At 40.4% G+C, this 25627-nt stretch overlaps 1 protein-coding gene across 4 annotated transcripts in view; it reads right to left on the bottom strand.

Annotated features, from left to right (window-relative positions):
• The window catches only part of ABCC3 (ATP binding cassette subfamily C member 3), a 105855-nt gene that overhangs the window by 69272 nt on the left and 10956 nt on the right, over window positions 1-25627 (bottom strand). For 3 of the 4 annotated variants that reach the window (XM_089537258.1, XM_089537267.1, XM_089537278.1), the window contains exons 2-7: window positions 15686-15862; window positions 11714-11839; window positions 10241-10378; window positions 8512-8637; window positions 6234-6295; window positions 1862-1993 (exon numbers count right to left, since the gene is read on the bottom strand). In XM_089537258.1, coding sequence (XP_089393384.1) covers window positions 1862-1993; window positions 6234-6295; window positions 8512-8637; window positions 10241-10378; window positions 11714-11839; window positions 15686-15862 — 761 coding nt within the window. The other variant, XM_089537287.1, reaches the window with a different exon arrangement.

Here is a 25627-nt window from a genome sequence, read left to right as displayed (position 1 = left end):
ATCACCCTGGAAAGGCGGTATATAAATAAAGTTTTTATTTATTTATTATTAATGGCTGTATTTGGATTGTGTGACCACCTCTGCGTTCTTCAGACCAGCTAAAGACTGAGGTAGGGAGGGGGGTATTACCTGTGAGAAACAACTTGGCCAGGAAACCAAGTACAAAGCAGGAAGAGGGGAGGGAGTCAGCCCTAAATTCTGAATCACATTTTTGCCTCCATGGAACACAAAAAAGAGCTATTCATAGAAAGGAAATCTGTGATGCTTAGAGAAACACACACACACACACACATATTAAATATGCATCAACACCTTACCCCATAAAAAAACAAAACAACAAGTACTACACAAAAGACATGCACCACACACTGAGAGCACACCAAGACCACTTACGAATGAAAACACCAAAGCAAAATCACAATAACAACAAAAACACCCTTACACATAGACATCACTCTCCTTGCTCTCTACTTAATCAATTTAATTCTTTGCTGGATGTCCAGACACACTTAAAAATTATGTGCTTGGGTAAGACTACCTGAAGCTTTCTTCAAACAGAGATGGTGCTGAAAGCTTCTATATGACCTTGCAGGATGCCTGCCTTTCCATTTTTTAATTATACATGTACACCAGGGAGAAGAAGTACCATGATAATTTCAGAGAGGAGAGGTCAAGCAGTTCACATCACCCACTTGGCTGTTGCCTCTGTTCTTTAAGTACTCCTGCCTGCCTGCTGAGATAACCATCAACATACCTGCAGAAGCAGACTCCCAGCTTCCCAGGTACTGAGCAAGCAGCTGGGAGCCAGTATTGCCATCACCAAAAAGGGGGGGGGCACTTTGGGGGAGTTGCTTCATGGGTGGGGTCAGGGTCAGTAACTTGTTAGGAAGTGGAAAGGAAGGTTCCCCCACTTTAAACTACTCTTTTTCTTTAAACTGCTCTGCTGGCAACTAGAGAATAGCATGGAGTTTTTAGAGAGCACAGAATTGGGTGCAGCCAAGGGAGCAGCCATTGCAGTGAATGCCTCGCCATAGCAAGGCAGGTTTCCATCTTGTCTAAAAGATGCTGTGGTGAGGCCAGTATTGAAGAAATACTCTCTGGACTCCTCCATAATAGCAATAGCAAGTACATTTCTATACCGCTTAGCGATGTACTAAGCGGTTTACAATGTGTAAGCTAATTGCCCTCAACGAGCTGGGTAGTCATTTTAATTACCTATGGAAGGCTGCTAGGCCCAGTCAACCAGGAGCCCTTGGCTGGTATTGAACTCACAACTTTGTGGTTTGTGAGTAGTGACCGCAGTGCAGGCATTTAACCACTGCGCCACCAATAGAGAACTATTGGCCAGTCTCCAATATCCCTTTGTAGGCATTGGAGTGTGTGGTGGCCTCCCAGCTCTAGGTGTTCCTGGAGGAAATGGATTATCTAGATCCATCTTAATCTGGCTTCAGGCCGGGCTTGGCTATGGGATAGAGACAACCCATTCTAAGCCTTAGGAGCATGGAAATAATTTTGAAAATGTGCAAGCAACAACAGGTAAAAACATTAACTAGAATGCAATCTAAATAGTATTTCCAATCACCATGAGATAGCTTTGTGGTGGCACCAGTTCCCTGCCTTTCTTTATGACCAGCAAAAGAATAGCAAATTAGTCAAATTATGTAAACATGCATACACACATGTGCACTCACACACAAACACTTTGCATAAATAAACAGGTTACAAAATATGGTTTTTCATGACACAGACCATGGGTTACAACAACACAAAATTCTGATTTTTTAAAAGCACAGCATGAAGTTATATTTTATCCATAAAAGCAGGAGAAAAGGAGCTATTTATTAAGACAATGTTGACTTACTGCAGCCTTTCATGTTTTTGTTTATCCCATTCTTTCTGGAGCTTTTGTACAATCACATCAGATTTATCGTCTGTATTCAAAGACCATAAATCCTTATCTTCGAGAGGCCTCTTATATCCTTGGATTGCCATACTGCATTTTAGGAGAAAGACATATTACTAACTCTGATATCGTTACATTAAATACATAAATAGCTCAATGAGTGGCAAGCACACTCTTATTTCCACCAAACTAAGTGAAAGGGTTGGGCAGTCATGGAGGGCCAGAGGGACGCCTTGCCCCAATTCCTACCCACCTTGTGGGTTGCCTCCACCCATGCAGGGGAAACCTAGGCTGCATCTGTACCACAGAAATATTGCAGTTTGATACTGCCTTAACTGCTGTGGCTCAATGATATTAAATTTTGGGATTTGTAGTTTTGTGAGACATTTAGCCTTCTCTGTCACAGAGCTCTTTTGCCACAATAAATCCCAGGATTCCATAGCATTGAGCCATAACAGTTACAGTAGTGTCAAACTGTATTATTTATGCAATGCAAATGCAGACCTAGATTCCAGGACAATACTTATGCCTCTTCTTTTGTCATGCTGTTGTGCATTTTCTTACCCCTGCCCTATATCGCATGCTACCCTTAGTGGAGTAAGTTGGAAGGGGGAAACATATAATGCTGTGGACAGATGTAAACTGTACTGGAAGTTACAGAATATTGGATGCAAATAGAGGAATATTCTGAGAGTAGATCCAGATATCTATTGTTCCAGAAAGAGCTCTACTTCTACCTGACTTCAGTCCAGTAATACTTCAATGCCTCTGGATCCACTAGAGCCCTACTCTTCCCTACCCATACCACACATACAAGGCTTTCTGCTTCTTGTTCTTTTATTCTCCTCTGCAAGCATCTTGTATGTCTCTCAAGCATCATTTTCCCTGCCAAGACTTCCAATCAGTGTTGCACAACTATGCTTTCTGACAGAATAGGTCTCCCCTAAATTTGGTCTGGGAGTGTGCATGTACCCTTGTGGGAGACCTTCTTAGTAGCTCCCCCTAGACTCTGGAACTCCCTTCCCAGGGAGACCAGAATGGCCCCTCTTTGTTGTCCTGCCACTGGCAAGCTAAGATCTTCCTGTTCATATAGGCGTTTGAAAGAGAAAAAATTAAGACAATGGCCTGGGGGTGCTGTATTATTTTAAAGTGTGTGGTTTTTTTTATCTTTTAAAATTGTATTCTATTTTCAAACAAATGACCTATTTTAATATTTTAAGTTTAATTCCATTTCAATTGTCACTTTTGTAAGGTTTTAACTGTACTGTGTTTTAGCCCATAAGCCACTTTGAGTCCCAATTTTGGGGAAACGTGGGGTACAAATAAACAGAAGAAGTAATAGTAGTAGTTAGTGTTAGAACTTAGTAGGCAAATGTTTTATGTTTGTACACACCCCAAGTATACTAAGGAGTTCTTAATCCACTTTAGGATAACTTGATGAAGTGACCTTAGATGTTACATTAGATGTGGAGGACTGGATTTTGAACTTTTGTTCAAGCTATTGATTGAATGACATGCCTAAAGGCACATTGTTTTATTACCATTTTTAATTAGATGGGTTAATTATTTTTCATCCCAATTTGGACATTCCAAACATTAGTGACTCTTTTCACTGAAGTCTCCATATTTCCCCTGAAGATCTTTTTGGAAAAAAATCAGTGGACTGGCTGATTTCTCCATTAACAAAGGGGGCAGTTAAGTCTCTTGTTTCTAGAAGGCAAGCTCTGTATTACATTTCTACATGGTAAGCTTTATGGGCCAACATTCTGCTTTTAATATGCTGTTGGGAGCATGGGAGACCTACATCTCCATTCTGAAACAGCAGCTATGAATCCTGCTTAGAGCAAATTATTGTATGCTGTTGTTATATCTCTCCCTTCCCCTGACAAAATATAATGAAGGCCTTCCTCTCTTATTCTCACAACAGCCTTCTGAAATTGGCTTAGTAAAGAATCAGTGGTAACTGGATCAAGATCACACAGAGATTTTCACATCTGACCTATGATCTGAGTATGGGTCTCTACTGTTCAAGTCTCTGTACTGGTTACTGACAAAGACTACAGTGCAAGACTACATGATATTTTAGCCTAAATTAGGCTGTTGTGCAGATAAACAAGATCTGAAAGCAGAGCATTTTGTATGTGAAAATTTTATTACACAAATTATATTCTCTCTTTGGTAAATCAACAAATGCAGGGCTCTTGAAATTTTGCTACTGAGCGGCTAGAAGGATAGAACTCTGTTCCCATGTCATCACTGCTCCAATTTCCAGGAAGGGGTGACTGAAATAGGAACAAACTGCATCATGGGTTTCTTTTGGATGACTGGTAAATTGGAGAAGGAAAGAATATTCACCATTATTAATTTTCTGGCTGAAAAATGACTTTCCCTACAAACCTGGTCAGGAATAATAATACAATGGTGAGAAATTTGTGCAGTTTTTGCCCAGTATTCACACATCACAAAGTGTTTTGGGAAATTATTCTGCACAGAAAAACATGTATTTGGGGTTTTGGGGGGGTTGTTGTTTTGCATGAGAACTATCTTTGTTTGCATAAAAACCATTTTTTCTAGATGGCTATGTCTGATTTTTGAGCAGAAAATAGAAATCTTGCATAAGAAAAACCTTTTACAAAAATATTTTGTGCAAAAGACAGCAGTTTTCCACAAAAAATAGCTGTACAAGACTGCTGTTTTTTGCATAGAAAACAGTAATCTTGCACAAAGGATACACTTGGTATGCATGTTTGTGTGGGGGAGGGACTGAAAACGGGAGGTGGGTGGGGGTGGAGGACCCTACAATTTTAATGCAAACTCCCCACATATATTTCTGCACATAATAATTTCCTAAAACAATATGGGATGCATAAATACTAGGACATAGTTGTACAGTATTTGTTTTGTTTGCAGCAGGGAGAAAAGTATTCATCCTCACTTGCAAGGATGAAATAGTTACTTAGAGATTAAGTATCTCTTATCTGAAATACTGGGGATCAATTTTTTTTTTGAGGGGGGGGAGATTTTGAAATGCCTGTATTTCCCATAATGAGGCTAGAGAGACACTGAGGATCTGTGAAATGGCGGGAATTCAAGTGTAGTGCTTGGCATGGATCCATGTCTCCTGCAATTTCACAGGTTCTTGCATCTCTCTTCAACCTTGCAAGTAGTAGCTCAAAAGGTACGTACAGTCAGTCGGCCTGAACCAAGTCCACAGACTAAAGCATCCATGGATGGCATTGCCTCAATTCCCCCAATGTTGGCACATGCACGCAGCCTCACCAGTGCAGCCGCACACACATCCAGCCGCCAATGGAAAAAGCAGGACTTGAGTTCCTGCATTTTTGTCATCTGCAGTGGTGGGAGGTCCAGAATGGAACGCCTGTTTATATGAAGGGCCAACTGATTTAGGTTCTTCTCAAGTTCAGACTAACCTCCAGAGTGGATTCAATGCCCCACTGACATTTGGAACCACTAGCTGCCATAGATCCCAAAGTGAAATCAATTTTATTTGGGAAGGCTCTAAAGGATGGAGGGGAGTAGTGATGTCAGAGTTGCCATTAGAGACTGTTTTTTAAAAGCCTACTTTAACCTCTTTTAATTTCAAAGAAAACCTAAAAAAAGGTTTTGTTTAATCTAGTCCCCTCCTGTATAGCACAACTATCCTCCCTCCTTATGCAAACATTAATCTAAAAAATCTCCCTCTTCTTTGTAGAGGTGGAAAGGTAAATTTTTTTAAAAAGCACTTTTTTAAAGAGTTGTTAAGGTCAGCAGCAATGTGGTTCATCATATTGCACACAATGCTCACATTTCTTTCCCTGCTGTACAGTAAGAATAATAAAAATACCTATAAAATTGGGTTTTAAAAGGAAATGAAATATGAACCTTAACTGCCAAACATCACTGTGTAAGTCATTCACAAAGTTAGCAAGTTATGTTGAAGCTTGAGTTTATCAATGAAATATTGGGTGTGTATTTAAACTTTTCAGTTCTCTCTCACACTTCCTGCTCTACAGTTTAGAAAGAGGACATTTGATTTTAACATTTTTCAGGCTGCAAATTACAAACACAGACTATGTTCTAATTGATTTCAGTGGAAATTTCTCCCATGTATGAGTACCTAGTGCTGTAGCCTCTGTTTCAGTCTCCTCTACCTCCATCGTTCTGTAACATCAAATGAATGTAATTTGGGACTTCTGTAGTGTATGAGGAAGCAACTAGGCAACCAAGAGCACAAAGGGAAATGTCTTGGACCAGTGCCACTCCAGTATTGCTGTACAAACAATGGAAGCTTCTGGCAGAGACACAAGAAAACTTGAAGCAACACTCTTACCTCGTGAACCACCAAAATGTTATCTTGGAAAGAAAACCGGAATTTAATTCTGGACATGGATTCTATGATAAACATTAAAGACATAAAGAAATTACATGTTTAGATCAATTTTCTCTATAACATCGCCAAAATCCGTCCATATCTCTCAGCTTCTACCGTAAAGACACTGGTCCATGCCCTAGTGGTCTCACGACTAGACTACTGTAACCTCCTCTTGGCAGGGCTTTCCCTCTCTCATCTCCACCCATTAATTTCTGTTCAGCATTCAGCTGCACGCATTATTTCACTCGCTCGCCGTTATGATCATGTCTCCCCTCTGTTGTCCTCCCTTCACTGGCTCCCTTTTCCTTTCCGCATCAGGTACAAACTTTTGCTACTCACCTTTAAAGCCCTGCATGGGTTGGCCCCTCTTTATTTAACCGATCTTCTCTCTCCCTACATCCCTACTTGCACTCTCCGCTCTGGTAGCCAAAGTCTCCTCTTTCAACCCAGAATCTCCTATGCCCCATCCCGGATCCGTCCCTTCTCTCTTGCTGCCCCTCATTCCTAGAACCTTCTTCCTCTGCATGCACGGCTCATCACTTCCCTAACCAGCTTTAAGGCTGAGCTGAAAACCATATTGTTTAGGGAAGCGTTCTCAGGGAATTTGTGATTGTCATCTGGCTGTCTGACAATATTTGATGTGATGTGATTTGTTTTATATTTGATATTTTTAATTTGTTTTTTCTTTTCTATATGGTAATTTTATCTATTCCTCTTTTATTGTTATCTTAGAATGTACGCCTTGGGCAGGCTTTTATATACTTTTTAATTTTACCGACTTTGTACAGCACTGTGTATAATTACAGCGCTTTAGAAATAAAGTTTAATAATAATAATAATAATAATAATAATAATGTAGCATGGGGTGTTTATTTAGAAGCCAAAAGTGTTTTGAAAGTTCACAATATGCATTTGAAACCACTTGGGATATGTCCCAATATATAAATGTTAAATGACGGACACACTGGATTTTCCCCTCTCTCCACTCAAGGCTGTGAGCAGTTTTGCAAGCCAATAGTTGGGTCCCACTGCCGGATGTCAGCAAATTCTGCTTGCCACAGGATGAACCAGGGAGTTGAAACCTGTTTTTGCTCCTATCAGATAGTGAATAGAAGGGAACCTTATGCAGAAGTGTGGGGGAGGAAACGGGGGAAACAGCAAAGCCAGGCAGGGGGAAAGCCTCTCTTGGCTTGCTGCCAACAGACTTGATTAAAACCAGATGGTGGTAGAACAGAAGGAACGATTTTGCTTTTGGTGCCTTCACCACCATCTTCTAGGGAACATGAAAATAAGGCATGATTAAAACAGTATTTTGTGCACAGCCATCTCCTAACTGTCACACAGAGAGGAACTGCAACACATACCAGATTTGGCAGTTTTTAATCTCTTTGTTCCTTGACTTAACAAATCACTCTTGGGTTTTTTAAATACATGGTAGGTTGTATATCATTAAAGAGGAAAAAGCATTTCTCTGAACAGCCTGGACAGATTGCTCCTGCTGTTACTCTTGCACAATCATAACCTTAAATCCTCCTTCCTTCCAACTTATGTTCACAATTTTTTTGGAGGGATGTCTATCATTTCTCCCCCTACAGCTGCTCAGCCAGACACATTTTGCTTTCCCCCCCTCTGATTTCTCTTTCTGCACAAGCTTGGAGTAATGCACCTACTCCAAAATCCCAAAGCTTCAGCTCTTCATGTTCCACCTCAGTTTCCCCCTTTTTCTGAAGAAGTTTGGAAGATAAACTGATCCATCTTTATTGAATTACAGCCTTTATTAATAACTAGCTTTACCAGAGGGCCATTTTCCCAAGGAGCACACTCACAAGCTCCCTTTCAGTTCTTCAAAACAGATAACTAGAAGGTCTAAACTTTCTACCATTCTTCTCCTTTGGTCAGTAACTGGGAAAAGAAGAGAACAGGAGTACACAGTGCCTGCATGTTATTGGTTCTAAGATGCAGACTTTGCTGTAATGCAGCCCAAAATCTGGACCCTGCTGAAGAATACGCTTAAGATGAAGTATGCCTATACCAAATGTGTTTGCTATGTCATGATCAGAGCTTATCCAAAAGTACTTATCCAAAAAGTAACTTTTCTAAGCCCTGGTTCTGGAACACATCTTAGGTGAAAACAGCAGTAGTGGGCATACATATGCTCTTAAATTCTGATTAGCTGGATTGTTGTTCATGGCATATGACAATCTACAGGCTATATTTGTAACATAGACTTACTTACATGGTCAAAATTCACAGGTGAGAAAAATGGAGCCTTTTCTTTAAGGCATGCAAGAATCAATTCAATGAGAATCAGGGCGAAGTAGATATAAAATGTGGTAATCCTAAATCTGTCTTCCATTTGATCCTAGGAAGAGACAGGGGTTAAGAACCAATAAATGGACCACTAAAAGAGCAGGAAAAGGATAACAAAGAAAGATGGACAAAACAATTAGACAGAGATTATTATTGTCCACAGACCTATTCAGAAGAATATTTCTTTAATCATTTTAGGAGTGAATAATGAAATTGCCTATGCAGGGTAGGGATGAAAGTAATCATCAATAGACTAGTAACGTAAAATAATTAAAATTTAAGTTAACATGAAAATAAAATTAAATAAAAATGGGCAAGTATTGTGTGAAGTCGAAGGCTTTCATGGCCAGCAGCCATAGTTTTTTGTGGGTTTTTCGGGCTATGTGGCCATGTTCTAGAAGAGTTTCTTCCTGCATCTCTCAGATCATCTCTTGAGGCTGCTTGATTGGCTTCAGGTGCTCAGCTGCCAGGACTCTACACTGGAAGGATGCAGGAGAAGGGACTCACACCAGCATCTGTGGCTGGCATCTTTTCTGAAGATGCCAGCCACAGATGCTGGTGAAGCGTCAGGAAGAAACTCTTCTAGAACATGGCCACATAGCCTGAAAAACCCACTAAAAACTATCGTGTGAAAGTTTTTGACCTGATATCTCTGGGATGTCCCACTGGTATCAATTTATAGATTCTGTCCTCTTCCTTTCGAAGAGACCCTTTCAAGTCTTTTCCATCCCATATTTTCAATACAGAAATATGAGGAAAATATGCACCAGAGTAGATGGAATTGTAATCATGCATCAAAATGTAGGAATCAATATGCAATATTCAATCCAAAGATAAGAAGCTGCCCTTGAAAAGCATTCTAGTATTCTAACTGTTGTCAAATGCTGCTGCCAAGCTGATGACTGAGGCCGGGCATTCAAAACACATTGCTCCTATTTTGTTTGATTTGGTTACTTGTTCCTTTTCAAGCTCAGTTTACAGTGCTGTTTTTCACTGGCCTGAGACTTGGGCACCTTAAGAACTGTCTTATTTTGTGTATTCCTTCCTGCCTGTTGTATTCACTATCTTAGGCCTTGCTACAAGTGGCTCTGTTGAATGAGAAACAATTGGCTGTCCCAAGGATGAGGGCCTTTTTTGATAGACGTGCTCATTTTGTGTGGGATGTTTTCCCTAGGAAGGCTTGCAGGACTCTGACACTTAGCATTTGGCCCATACACTGCTTTTCCAGATGGCTTTTTTGTTCCCCTAGATTTCACTCTTTTAACTCATTTCATGAAGAAAATTAAGTTGCTAAACAGAAGAAAGAAGAAAGAAAAGCCTGAATATGAGGATTTTTATTCCAATGTATCTTTCCACAATGACAGGTATTCAAGCTCCATCTGCCCTGCCTTTCCTTTGCAGTGCAATGTGCCTGCCTGCACCCGCATCCATGATCAAAGTCCACCAGCTTGTTCTGACTTTTACTATAGGCCCCACCCTTAGTGTCCCTGGAGAGCCAGGCAGCTGCTATTTACCCAACTTACTCCTAACTTTTACATCCCCTGAACTGCCCCTATACCAGTCTTTTTTCCTCAAACAGGTGTCAAATAGCCTTATTCCTTCTAGCATTACCTATGGTACAATATGCTGGAACATACACAGATGTACACATTTACCTGAGCTGAAGTACGAATGATTTTGGACCGCAAAGGACCCACAGCACACAAGACACACAAAAACCAGAAGATGATGAGAATTCCTGAGGACTGGACACCATGAAGCCTCTCATACTGAATGAGCAGCATGGCCAACAGCTGCAGATGGGAAAGAGAGAAAATACAGTGAAATATATATGAGAATAAAAGCCCATTGATTCCATAGTGGGTTTTAAAAACCTGAACCTGTAATTTTTTATTTTTATATGTTGTTAGGTTTTCTTTGTTTTGCTTGCTTGCTTACTAATTAATGTATCCAATCTTTTCCATACCTCCTGCGTTGGAACTCAAAGAGGTTTGCAAAAATTAAAATAAATACAGATAAAAGTTCACATCAGTAAAAAACATACAAAACTTAAAATATAATTGAGGTATTAATAGAATTAAATTAATTCTGGTATTTCAGAATTACAGATGTTGCAATATCTTGTCTATCTGTCTATAATCACAGAACAGTAGAAAGTTTAATGATGAATCAAAAGCTGAAAAACAGCTTTGCAACTCACACAAGCTGCATCCACACTGCAGAAATAACCCGGTTTGGCACCACTTTAACTGCCCTGGCTCAAGGCTAAGGGATCCTGGGAACTGTAGTTTGCTGTGGCACCAGGGCTCTCTGACAGAGAAGGCTAAATGTCTCACAAAACTACAGTTCCCAGAATTCCACAGCATTGAGCTAGAGCAGTTAAAGCAGTCTCAAACCGGATTATTTCTGCAGTGCAGATGCAGCGACATTCTACATTCTGTCAAAGCCCCACCTGTTCCATAAACACCAGAGTGAAGGATACAAGTTTAAGACAGTTCTCCAGCACCACCCTAAGCTTCCTAATGGGACAATGAAAGACACAATTCTCTATAATGCCTTGGAGGGCAATCCAAAAAGGGTAAGGAAGAATCTACATTAGAGAAAGCATTAAGTCCCAAGCCCTATCAGGTATTTCCCAGCAAGGTGGGTGTTTTATAAGAGGCTGGAGGGAAAATAATTATGTCTGATCCAGGGATGGCATACCTTCCTGACAAGGTGCATGTTGAAAACATAGGAGGGATTTGGACCCAATGAATTCCAGGTCTCCCTGGATCCCCACCTGGAATTTCTCCTCTTTGCTAGTGTTGTTGGTACATTGACAGCAAAGGTGCACTGGGAATGGAAGCAACTGCACCAGCAGCCTGTGAACATAGATCTACCTTTCTACTCATGGATATCTTCCACCATAGGCAGAGAAGAAAATCCACACCATCCTGGAGTTCTGGGGGTGCTCTTCTGAGGACCACAGCCTTCATTGCCCTTACCATCTCTATAAAATTTGTTCAGTTCCTGCTAACTAACTCTGTTAGGCTTCAATAGTTGCTCTAAGGAAGACATGAAAACATCATGCTTATTGTCAGCATTGCCCCATGTAAGCAATAGCAGCATCAACAGAAAAGCATACCAACCATTGTGATGCCGACAATTAAGGGTGTTACAAAATACACAGGAGATGGTGTTCTGCTTTGAACGATTCCATGGAAAGAATAGAAGAGATTGGCCCAGCTAACACACCAAAGGAGGAAAGCAAAGACCTTTAAAAAAGGAGAAAGAATGTGTATCAAATCATCTCCAAGAGCAAATAACATGTTCAAAGAACATTTAGGCTGCATCTGCACTGCAAAAATAATGCAGTTTGACACTGCTTTAACTGCCATGACTCAATGCGAAGTAACTCTGGGAACTGTAGTTTGTTGTGGCATAAGAGCTCTCTGACAGAGAAGGCTGACTGTCTCACAAAACTAGAACTCCCAGAATTCCATAGCATTGAGCTATGGCAGTGTGCAGTGCAGATGCAGTCTAAAGTTGCCACACATTCTTAAAGCATCTTTGCAAGCAAATGCACAAAAATTCCTTGACCAACAGAATGTTATTGACCTCTTTTACTAAATTCTGTGCCCCCATCCTGTCTATGACAGTTGTTTTAGCACACTGGTAGCATGAAATAAGAAGAATGAAGGCACTTTTCGGATTTACAAGTTTTCTTTACTGGTTATCCAGAACAAATTCTTACTTGCTACAAATCACCAGTTATTCTTAAGATTGTCTTAAAAGTACCAATATTCCTTTTAGAAATTGTTATTTGCACATTTCCAGACAGGAGAGCATACCTATGTTAGAGTGTGGTTATTCTGATCGTGTTGTATTGTGACCTTTTGTGAAATATACTTGCAAGTTCAGTTTCAACAGCAGTGTTATCCTGTCTGCTTTCATTATTAAGGAAACTATATATAACTCACAAAATCATGTAGGTGTTCACCCACCAGGCAGTGGGTTTGGATACGAGTTTTTTCCAACCTGTCTTGCCCTCTTGGTGTATCCAACCCAACCTAAATATATAGTTAGCATGCAGGAACTAACACGCTGCACGCAACATGCATGGGATCCACTGCCAGAATCTATACATTGAAACATGAAAATGTATCAATTGAATGAATATGGCCTGTTTGCACTGGGCTCCATTTTAAATCTGTTCAGTGTGGAGAATATATACAGTAACATTCCATTTGCACTGAGGTAAAAGTGCTAGATAGAAGGATCTCAAGGAAAAGTCTGTTCCCATGAACAAACTGGAAGTTGACTTGAGGATGGCCACACCATGATGGGGTAAGGAGATATCTGAATGGCTGCATACAGCAAGCAACTGCATACAATGCGCCCGCTCCATACGCGGGTGCACCATATTCAGCTCCTTGTTTACGCAGAAGTCGCGTTGCCATTAAATGAATGGTGTGCATGGTTGCCGCGCACGCACGCCACACCACTGGAAGCATCAACAGAATGGGGCTCAAGCTTACGCGGGATTTGCCTTACACAGGGGGGAAGGGTTCCCCCCACGTAAGGCAAGGCTCCACTGTATATTTAATTTTTATCTAATTGAATCATTCTTATTTTTAAAATCCTTTTTGAGCTGGTTGACATCTTCTGCAGATGGCTAAGAGAAGACATTTTTAAAAAATAAAGCGTCAACTGGTAGTTACATAGTCATATTGTTTAAGCACAATTCTTATAGAAATCAATAAAGATCTGGGTACTGATTTCCATCAGCACTGGATCCATAGTCTATTAAATTATATGGTGAATAAATTTAGATTACTGCAGCAACACAGTGGCAGAGTAATGTTGTTTTTAATCAAGAGACTGCCCTTTTCCTTAATGAGATAATAAAACTAACTGACTGAAGCAACAGTTACAGTATCTCAGTGAGAGAGCTATCTCAAAGATATTTCCTTTAGATAAGATATTCCTGCCCTTCTATCTTGACTAGATAACCCAGGCAAAGTATGCAGCACTTTCTCCAAAACAAAGGTATTGTTTGATTCAAGATATTTTTTTAAACTATTAACAACAATGCCCCTGACACAAATCACTATTTAGTAGCAGACAACTCAGATTAAATCCAATTTAAAATACATGACCTCAATGTTTGATTAATTAATTATACGATCTATTGCTTCTAAACCTGAAACGGAGCTTTAGTAGCTAAATCTGACAGTTGTCTCCAGAGAGAAAATGTACAAGTGTGAACTGAAAGAAGAGTTCTCAAAAGGAGCTTCTAGCGTGCAAATATCTTGGAGACCAGAATTCAAAAGGTCATTTACCTATGCAGGAGGCAAGACTCCCAATCTCATCCAGCCCACACTTGGGTTGAAAGGAGATGGAAATGAAACAGTAGAAAAATCTCTGGGCACCAGACCTTTGCAAGGCCTGGACAGTTGGGGGGGGGGGGGGGATTACAAATTATATTTGGTATCTCAACAGATCAGAGACAGGCTATAATGTCTGTTGCTAAATCTCAGCAAATCCATGTCAGGGATGATGGGAGTTGTTGCTCTTCACCTCTGGCTCTAACTCACCACCTTGTTATGCAGCAGAGCTGACCAGCTTTGGTCAGTGGTTAATGCTTTTCTTCCAAAGCAGCAGAGTTTCAGAGAATAGGCTGAAGACCCTGACAAACTCTCCAAGCCTTCTCACTCTTCTTCCTCAGATGTCTCCAAAACTTCTCCAGGATTCTGCTGACTCTTGTATCTTCACCCAAGACACCAGACAACTCAGTAGTCTTATAAAAGATCTACTTTATTCTACTATATACAAATACTATATGCCCTACAAATCACAATCTCTACAATCTCCAAACTACTCAACTACCCACAAAATACATTGGCAAACATTGCAATTAATATAGCCATTGTTAATCACCACCCACTAGTCAGTTTCCACCCAGTGGGTGTGTACATACATTTTGATTGGTTCACATAGTTCAACCCACACTTAAGAATTTCATCATTTCACCTTGTACACTTAATGAATCTCAGGTGTTTCCAATTGCACATTCTATAATTCTGTCCTTGACATTCAAGACTTCTAAATTACATTAGCTTTTTCACCTGTGTGGCTTCTTAATTGCTCTTGCTTAGTCATTGTGACTTTCACATACATGTTTTATTTCTTTTACTGTATGTCCCATGTTGCATTTTCCTTAACAATCCAAGTCTTCTATAATTACTAACAGGTATGTCAAAGTGCAACTTTATACCTTGAGATTAGAACTACACTGGGTCCTACACATTCACTGGGGTTAGGGGCGTAGAACCCCCATGCACGTGGAAAAACCACAAATAAAAAATCCCACTATTTTTTAATCTGAGAGAACACCTCTCTAAGAATCTCTAGATCTTCCAGAGCAACTCTATGGTTAACTACTGCTGATCACAAAGTCAGGGTAACTGCAAAGGTGGACAACACCAAAAGATATTGGACATTACAAACTAAAAGTTAAAAACACTAATATAAATATAAAGTCATGCTTCTTAGTCATACTCATAATGCACTCTGGAGTACAGAGTACAAAATGGACTACAGAAGATTGAAATATAGGACATGTCCTTGAAAAGGAGGATGTCTGGTCACCCTGCACAGAATCATATTGGAGGACCTAGACATTCTTAGAGAGCACATATTAATCAAATCAGTGAATAACCAAATCCACAAAAGTCAAAGTCGCAAATTTGTCTTTACTAGACTCTAGTAGTAGACGTATGCCTAAACCTAAGTCACTTCAAAACCTGGTTTGTAGGCAGATTACCTGGACTGATCATGCCTCTGGTCCCAGATCTAGTGCCATCTCTCAGCTTTTGACTCAGAACCATTATGCTTCCTGAGCCTTTATCAAGGGCAACTTTTCCAAACCCTGCATTGAACAGCAGAATATGAAACCATCCTACAGCCAACTTACAACCGAGTTATTTCTAGCCATATTCTCTTATACGATACTGAACTCTACTTTTATATTGTTTTCATGATGTTTCTTTCTAAAATGAAATAGTACAGGATCTGCAGCTGCTTGTACAGTCATTATGGTAAGTTTTACATGATCTTACCGTTTTAAACCTGCTCAGCACAGATAGTATAATGTAACCTCGATTGTTGTATTTTAAATACATGAGGTAAAAAGGCAAGATACACCAAAGATAGAAACATGGGATCCACGCCAAGACAGTGTTCTGGAAGCAGAGTGTCAGGTCTGGATGGTCAGTGTGCAGTGTAAGGTTGGGATCCTGTGGGAGAGAAAAAATGCACAGGAATTAATATTGGTGGATATGCTGCGGATGAGCAAGTGTGGTGTAGTAGTTTGAGCATTGGACTATGACTCTGGAAAGCAGAGTTTGATTCCCCACTTGGAAACCTGCTGGGTGACCTTGGAAGAATCATAACCTTTCAGCCCCAGAAAACCCTGTTATAGGTTTGCCTTAGGGTTGCCTTAAATTGGAAATGACGTGAGGGCACACAATAACAACAACAACAACAACAACAACAACAACAACAACAATGCTGGGAATACTAGCTCCTCTGCAGCTCCATCAAAAATCAGCAAAGGGATGCTTTACATGTTTTTCCAAATATGAAAAGCTTGTCACCTGAGTTCTTCTGCCCTTTTAACTTCACCACAATGCAAAAATTCAGCACAGTAATTCCATTTGCACAACACATTCATTCATTTCAGCCTGATTTACCTGATAACCTCCTGCTTTTTTCATACTCCAAAAGTAGAATCAGTTACAAAAAAGTAAAAATAAATAAAAGCATTGATATGTAACTGATAATAGGGCTCTGAAACTCAGTAAGTACCATAATACCAGGTAAGTCCACAAGGGGTACTTCTTTTGAACAACAACAACACTTCTTTCCTAGAGAAAAATTGTTAAGTACTGTACACAGAATGTATTGCTGTGCTATACTAATGGGTTGGAGAGAGCCATGAAGATGCTGGGAGGGATGCTAAGAGAGAAAGCCTATATATCCTCCCCCCCACTTGTTATTGTATTTATATCCTGCCCTTTAACTAGAAAACTCGGAGTTGGGACTAAGATTTCCCACAAGCATTTCATCATCACAGTCACCAATTCTGGGAGGTCCCTTATATTTAGATACAGTAAGTAGCCCAAGGTCTCCAAGTCAGCAATTTCTTCTCATTTGTAAGCTATTTTTTTCATTTTTTATAATTTTGAACAGCCTGATAATAAAATGATTGGGGTTTTTTATACTATAGTATACAAAAATAGTATACAAAATATTAAAAACATGGACTTCTCCAAGCCAACAATGTCAATTGGGGTGATGAGAGCAGCAGTATAAATATACCTGGGACAGCAGGTCAGGCTCCATATTGGTAGAAATGTGGGGTATAAGTAAATAAGTAAGTAAGTAAGTAAAGTTCTCTATCCACTAAAGCTGCATTTGCACTACAGAAATAATCCAGTTTGACACCACTTTAACTACCATGGCTCAATGCTATGGAATTCTGGGAATTGTAGTCTGTTGTGGCCTGAGAGCTCTCTAATGGAGAAGGCTAAATGTCTCACAAAAGTACAATATTCAGAATTCCATAGCAGACAGCTATGGCAGTTAAAGCGGTGTCAACCTGGATTACTTCTACAGTGCGGATGCCGCTAAAATAACCTCAGGACACAGGCCCTGAAGGGATGTGTCACTCCCACCCCTGGCTTGAACATGTATGGGAATTGCCTGAGGACACCTTGAAGGCCAGAGGAGCAGCTAAATGAGAACTCAAGTTGGATCTGCACTGCAAAATTAATGCAGTTGGACACTGCTTTAACTGCCATGGGTCAATGCTATAGAGGTCTCAGATTTGTAGTTTTATGAGATATTTAGTATTCTATTGTCAGAGAGCTCTGTTGCCATAACAAACTACAAATTCCAGTATTCCATAAGATGGAGCCATGACAGTTAATAGAGCATCAAACTGCATTAATTCTGCAGTGTGGCAGCAGCCTCAATGTCTTATAATAATCCACCTGACTCTTCCTGTGCCAAATGAGATAGGAGTGAGTGGGCTATCAAAATCAGGGATTTATCTGCATTTATCATCAGATTTCTATCCCACTTATCATTAGCTACTTTTTTGGTTTAAAATGGCTAACAAAATCCAACCAACATCATAGTAAAAACTATAAACCATATCATCCATGACCTAAGTAAAGTAACATTGCTGTGTCTACTAGTCAAATCAGATTTATAGTGAACCTATCTTAGGGTTTTCTTGGCCAGATTTATGCAAACAGGATTGATCATTGCTTTCCTCTACAATTGAGAGAATGTGACTTGCCCAAGGTCACCAAGTGGGTTGCCATGGATGAATGGTGAGTCAAACTCAGGTCTTTTTGAGTCCTCGGTCTTGTTTGCATGGGCCAAAGAGCCCATTCCACCCCCGTTTCAAACTGTCCCCTTTGGGTGATGCATGGTCGAAACCCAGTTCTGGTGTGAACAGTCTGGATGATGTTGGCAGATTCCACATCAGAACTGGGCTATAACACACTTAAAATGGAGGTTTTTTTTTTTTTTTTTTTTTAAATCTTACCTGTTACTCCCATCTTCTGGGAACATCTGGACCTCTCTGTTCCTGCACTGCCATGGCTGTCTACACGGGTATCCTACTGGGCTTCCTGGCACTTCCACTGCTGCTGCCACACATCACACATATGACCATCGCTGGACACCTCATTCTGACCTCAGAAGCCAACAACCCACAGCAGCAGCAGATGCAATGGGTGACCAATTGGGACAGCTGTCCTGCAGTCAGCTGTCTCCGCACAAGAATGGAGGGACAGGTAACGGGAGCAGGTCAAGGCAGCTCCAATACCAGTATACAGCAGGCTATGCCTGGAGTATCCTTGCCAGTTGCAGACAAGGCCCTAGTCCAACACTAAGATAAAAATATCACACTGGCTTGAAGAGCCAATGACTCAGTCAGCAATAAACTCAAATGCTTGATGGAAGAAGGAAGGGGAAAAAAGACCATAAAGAGAGTGTAATTTAAATTAGCATTTTCCAATCTGATGCCCTTGGCTACAACATGAGTTTGAATGCAGCCTTCAGCCGCAGGCTGTGCAGTCTCCCTCCTCTTTTCCCCACAATCTCAGTGAACACTAGGTTTGGGGTGGCTTTGGAGAGTAGCGCACCTGCTTTATTCTAGCACACAGCTCTGTCCCCAGGCAGTTGTCATCCCTACCTGACCAGGGCTTCTCCCAGACCTTTTAAAGAACAGGAAAATACCATTATTTAAAAAGTCTGAGAGAAGCCCGGGTCGTGCAACAGAATCCATTCCTGTGCATTTACAGCCTGCGCCTACTGTGGGAATAAAAGCCAGTGCACTAATCTCCTTTGTTTCAAAACTAAGCAAGGAAACTCTTCCTTTCAAACAATGATCAGAAATAAGAATAATTTAAATGTATATGAACTTGAAACACCTTGCTCTTTAACATTGTAAAAATATGTTTATGAGCAAGGTATTTAAACAATAAACACAAAATAAAAAAAACAACACTCTTTGTGTGCCTGAAAGTTGTTGCACCAGGGTTCACCTCTGAGTGTACTTGTATAGAATTGAGCTATATTTTCTCTGCCTAGTGAAAAACCTCCAGATTTGTAAGAATTGCATTTTGTACGTATATGTGCATGCAGCCCCTTGTCCCAGAGCATACCATCTATGCTGTGTTCAAGACTGAAAAGCCCCCTTGTATGTTGTTCATACCTCAAAAGGCCTTGGAACACTAAAAATGGAGATATCAGTGGACCTTAAAAGATGGTTGTATTTACAGAGAAGGAGACTCCCTCATGTAGATCATCCACAAGTTATTGACACTTGTTGTGTTTGGACAGGTCACAGAATGTAGCACTTCTTGGCACAGTAGTTTGGCTGGATGGGCCAAAAATATCAGCATGTTCAACATCATCTTCACCTTAACAGAGTACACACAGAACTATTTTGTTGTTGTTGTTGTTGTGTGCTTCCAAGTGATTTGTGACTTATGGCTACCATAAAGTGAACTTATTAAGGGGGTTTTCTTGGCAAGTTTCTTTGGCAGGGGTTTGCCATCACCATCCTCTGAGGGCAGCTGAGAGGATGTGACTTGCCCAAGGTCTTCCAGTGGGTTTTAACGCTTGAATGGGGAAATGAAATCTGACCTCCAGAGTAATCGTCCACAACTTAAAAACAAGCTTAAAAGATTTGAACAGTTTTAAAACCATGTGCATAAACACTGAGAGCCAGTGTGACATGGTGGTTTCATCACTGGTTTCATCACTGGACTATGACTCTGGAGACCAGGGTCCAATCCCTGCTCAGCCATGGAAACCCACTGGGGGACCTTGGGTACATCACACTTTCTCAGCCTCAAAGGATAGCAAAGGCAAACTTCCCTCTAAACAAACATCAAGAAAACTCAGTGATATGTTCACTTTAGAGTTGCCATAAATCAGAAATGACTTGAAGGCACATAACAACAAAAATACATTTTGGAGTAATGTACAGTGGAATCCAGAGTGTTATGTGCATGGATACTGTTTCAGTTTGGTTTTGACAACAATTTATCAAAATATAATTTCTTTAATGTACAAGAAACTGCGCTTAAAAAAATCCAAATTGAAATGGATTTGTTTTTCCACCTAGGTCCAGGGCTTCGTGTATATAACTCTGAAAGGAGTTAGTTCCTAATTATTCAGATCATTTTTAGAGGATCTTCTTTGGTGCTACCACCAACCATCTTGGTAGAAGAACTGGCTACCAACGAAAGCACCCTCTCAGTAGTAGCCCCCAGACTGCTGAATGCTGTTCCAAGGAAGATCTCCCTAGCATCCTCATTAGTTATATTCAGATGCCAAGCTAAGGCCACCCACTTCCAGAAGTTATTCAGTCCTAACTTTTAGTTTTGGATTAATTTTTACAATTTTAAGTTTTATTGCTGCCTCTTCACTTTACATTTTAATGTTTTGATAACATTTTGGCTGATTTGTTTTGGTTGTGAAATTCAAATCATTCCTGGAGAATTTAACTAAATTAGCAAATGTCATTTTCAAATTGGAAATAACATAGAATTTAAACAATTCTAACGGCATAGTGGTTTGACTGTTGGACTGTGATTCTGGAGATCTGGATTTGATTCCCTGCTTAACCATGAAACCCACTGGGTGACCTTGAGCAAGTTATATGCTCCGAGCCTCTGGAGATGGCAATGGCAAACCTCCTCTGAACAAATCTTGCCAAAGTATCCTATGACAGATTCACCTTAGGGTTGCCATAAGTCAGAAATGACTTGAAGGCACACAACAACAATGCAATAAAAGCAAAACTGAGAAAACTTTCCATTCATAATTTTGCAACGTCTCTGCCTTATGAACTCTAAGCGGTAGCCTACCAAGATGAGTAACAGGTCAGGATCACAAAGACTGGCAGATGGAAAACACCTTAACAGAAGTAACATATATGGAATGGTACTCATGCATCATATGTTTCTCATCCACAATGGCTTAAGGAGTGAGTTTTCTAAAATGGACTTTACTCCATTATGAACCTTTGCCATAAAAATGAAACTCCAAGAAAAAACCATACAGGGCTCAGAACAATCTTTATTGTGTACAGTCACAATATTTGTGGTCCAAGGAGAGAAAAAGAGAAAGAGGACAGTTGAAAGAGAAAAGGGAGAGGAAGAGTGTGTACAGTCTTTTTAGGTGCCCCAGTATAAGTGGTTCAGTTCCAAATAGCTAAAACCATAAAGGACTTAGGAAGTCTGTTAAGTGACAAGAGGACAAAACAAGTTTAATTCAATGCATATACTCGAGTAATCCATATCATAAATTCAGAGCATCTGTCTGCATAGAACATTTAATTTAGAGTACAGTCTCAAAAGCCAAAGAAGAAACACACACAACAATTTCCTCTAAGCCCTTTGTCTTGATGGTTGTTGTGTTTGAACAGGGAATAGGCTTGTAGTTCTGCACTCAGCAGCTGTGGCAAGTATACTCCATGTAACTGATGACACGGTTACAACTGCTGAAAGATTCCTGTCACAAAAATAAAAGATTGAGAGTAGATACATACATGACAAGAAGATGGAAAGCTTGCTAAAAGAAGGGCTGCAAAAACATTCTGTTTCCAGAAGTGTAGGGTAGGCGTAGTTGTCTGCTGCAGCACAATCTGCTTTATCACACTAGTGGGCAAACAGGATTTAAATGAGAGTTAAACTAGAGAAAAACAGAAAACATTGTGTGATAAACTTCAGGCATTTCCTGGTTTTCTTTAGCGTAATTCTTGTTTAAATCATGTTTTACCACTAGTGTGATGAAGCAGAATGAAGAGTTAAGTGGGATACCTTCAAAGACCAACAAATCATGGTTTGATCATGGAACAAACTTTTGTGGGCTACATTTCATTTCATCAGACATCTCAGGGGATGCCATTGCCATCGCCTGAAGCTCAGAGCATATAACTACCTATTAAACATCTGGATTTTCTGCACAAAAATTAATGTCACTGTGCATGCTTTCTTTCTTTCTTTCTTTCTTTTTTAAATTCTGGTTTCTGCACAAAAAAAAGGCAGATGCACATTTTGCTTCTCCTTGTCAAGGTTTCCTGACACTTGAGAAACACATCTTTCAGATGTTCTTTCAAATATTTTGGAATGTTATTTCTATCTTTAGCAGAAACCCCCTTCACTTTCTGGGTGAAGTCTGGCATACTTCCTCCCCTTATGAGGGTATTCTAAATCAGCATGTTTAATTTTGTTCTGTCAAAAAGCCAATAAAATAAAATAAAATAAAATAAAATAAAATAAAATAAAGCATTTGTGGGTTTCTTATGACAATCAGTGGGAGGTATAAATCTTTTGATTTCTTCATTTCACTACAGATTTGAAATCTGAGTCAAAGTGATCTGGCGCTCTGCAGATCAGTTTGAGCCTATTTCACAAATATCAGATTGGTAGTGGTACCACATCTTGTGGTTAGTGTGCAACCCTACTAGGCACACAGATGATTTGGTAGGGGGTTATTTGTAGTAAAATTCAAGGAAATTGAAAGACACAATTGTATGAAAGCTTAAACATATGTAAAGTTCTTGCCATAATTAATTACAAGGGAGTGGCGATGATAATATCCTGACACTGGTTGACTATTCAACACCTATAGTGGGATAAGAGCCTGTTATTTCAGTTAGGTCACAGATGACAGAACTTAACTCCATGATAGATTTTAATCTACTTTGCAGTTCTTTTGTTCATCAAGACCACTTTAAGGGTCAGTTACAGAGCGTAATTTCTGATATCATATTTATTTATATATATATTTAATATGCCACCTTTCTGCTGGAAAGGGACCCAAGGTGTCTAACTGATAAAATCAGTTTAAAATGTTACAATAAAAAGTTAAAGACAATGAAAACCATCTCACTAAAAAAATATAAAAATAAACCCATTTATTTCATTGTGAAGAATCAAGGGCACAATAAACTATCTTTACATAATACAGAATCTGTAGGGAAACAAATATACCTGGAGCTTCTCCAAGATTGGCTAGGATAAAGATTTGGAAGAATCTCAGAAGTGAAGACAATTTAAATCAAGGTGTGCAGCTGAGGGGGGGAATGGGGAAGTTGCTAGTGAATGGAGGTCAACTTCACATGTTACACAGGGAGAACTTCTTTCTCCTATACAACAGCAGCCAACTAGGAAAGCCATGAACTTTATACCTGTGTTTTAATCATATGGCTTGAAACATGGACCTTCCCCTGGCATGTCCAACATGAGAATATGATTTAAAATGCAGTATGTGAAATAGCTATGGCTTTCCGCCTTTTAATGGGGAGCAGCCACAAGATGCATCTCTATTTCACAGTGAAAGAGTTGCTAACCAAATTTAAGGCATACACACTTTAGTTAGGATTACAAAGGTTAGCTTCTTGGCATCCCTAAATATAATACTTAGTCTGCTCAGGAGCAACATAATTTTTTGAATCCCTCTCTCATTTCAGAGTAAGACCTTGTGCTCCTGGAAAAGGAGGCCTTTCTCCTTCACACATGCACCTCTGAGTTCTAAGTGCCAATTGTCTGACTCATTTCCTTCAGCTATAGTTGTGCACACAAAGAAAACTGTTCCAGATCGCCAGTAAGGACATTATATCTTAATGCCTGTAACTGTAGTGGAACAACAACCTTGCTTATCAAAGGAGGTAGTGAACAGATTGCCTACTGCAGAAACACTCTCAGACTTAACCTTTTCTAAAATACTCTTTGTATGTGTACATGTAGACACAAAGCAACACTTGAGACCATGCAGTAGAGGTCAACACCACAGCATTTTCTATTATTTCGAAACCTGGAGGTTTTGCTCTCCTCCTACTTCCAAACTAAACATGGTCTTCTCAGAGTACACTGGGCACAAAATATCAAAACAAATTCCATTCTGAATAACCTCACATTACTCATATTAAATGACACACGATAGTAATCAAGCCCTAGCCAAAGAAAAACACAAAAATACAGAATGCAAACACATGTAAACTCAACTCAAGTATTACTTACAGAGTGACAAAAAAGGAAGGGGCTACAGGACTATGTCTTTAGTCCCACTCACAATGTTGCACAGCTCTTCCTGGGCCCCTGTGTTAAAAGTGACCTCTGTAGCGGACAGCCTTTGTCAGCCATGTTGGTTCTCTCTGCAGGGAGCCTCTGTGAGAAGATGAAGCTTCCCAGTGCAGAAATTATCCTTCATCCTACAAGGATAGGAAGAGCCACAGAGAAGTAGAGCTAAACCTATGGACCCACTCTCTCTCTATATCAGTGTTGCCCCCTTCCACAAGTAACATTTGAATGAACTTAGGCCCAGTACAGACTTCCGGTTTGCGGCAGACTGGGGCCAATTCTAGGGTTCTGGAGCATGCAGCATCTGCACACTCTGGAACCCTAGCTCATATGGACGGCGCCATCCATATGGGGCATGCATGAATGGCGCAAGCATGGCGCTACATCCGCACCTCTGGGCCCCGCACTTGCATCATGGATGCGTCAGTGCACCAATGGTGCACTGATGACGTAGTCCGCACACGCCAAGAAGAACAGTTTTTCCGGGTTCTTTTTGGTCTGGAGGGACGCCACGTGGTTTGTCTGCTGCAGCGTCCCTCAGGAGGAAAACTGGGTGTCTCCAGCCCCTCAATATGTGTTTGAATTCTATGTTTTGCTTTAGCTTTTTCAAGTTTCTTTCTTGTTTTCTGACATACCTCTCAGTGACTTTTGATACCTTCAATCATGGCATACATCTTAATTATTTGGATGATGTGTGTCTGGATGAGATACTGTTTGATTCTGGTCCATCCTATGAGAGATACAGTGTACCTGTGTTATAGGTGGGTGTGCCATACGTGGCTTACAGCATATGCTGGAAGCCGCACTGGAAAAACTCCTCTTGCACCCCAGAAGAAGTTATGGGGTGCAAGCCCCATGGCGCGCTGTGGGCACGAGCCCCATTACTTCTAATGGGACTTGAGCCTATACATTTTTCCCTTACACGGGTGGTGGTGCTGTCCGGAACGGATCCTTGTGTAAGGGAAGGGCACACTGTAGTTTCACAGGGTGATGCTGGAGAACACCTGTCTAATGCTGCAGCCTTGACTCATCCAAGTAAAACAGAACTGGTGCTGAGAGGACACCACACACTTGAGCATCGTACTGAAGAATGAAACCTACTATGACCCTAGATGTAGAGGCAGATGTTTATCCTCATTCACATAAAAAGATGCATCTAGCCAATACATTACAACTGAGATGAGCAAGATGATGGAGTGGGCATGCATACACAGATCTGCATCAACATTAGCATTACAAGGCCTAATTTGCTGGACCTGCTGTACTGCTTACTGCTGGGGAGTGCTACTGTGCAGATAGGCAGAGATTAAAGAAACCACACAGTACATCTTATGGACACATGGAAAGATTAGTATCTTCCCTTCCTCCTCCTGCCACTCTCAATGCTCC

The sequence above is a fragment of the Sceloporus occidentalis genome, unplaced genomic scaffold (genome assembly GCF_023333645.1).
Source record: "Sceloporus occidentalis isolate IW3139 unplaced genomic scaffold, rSceOcc1.0.p SCAF_1, whole genome shotgun sequence".
Lineage (NCBI taxonomy): Eukaryota > Metazoa > Chordata > Lepidosauria > Squamata > Phrynosomatidae > Sceloporus > Sceloporus occidentalis.
Note: the sequence above shows the minus strand (reverse complement) of the source record. Positions and strands in the feature narration are given on the sequence as shown.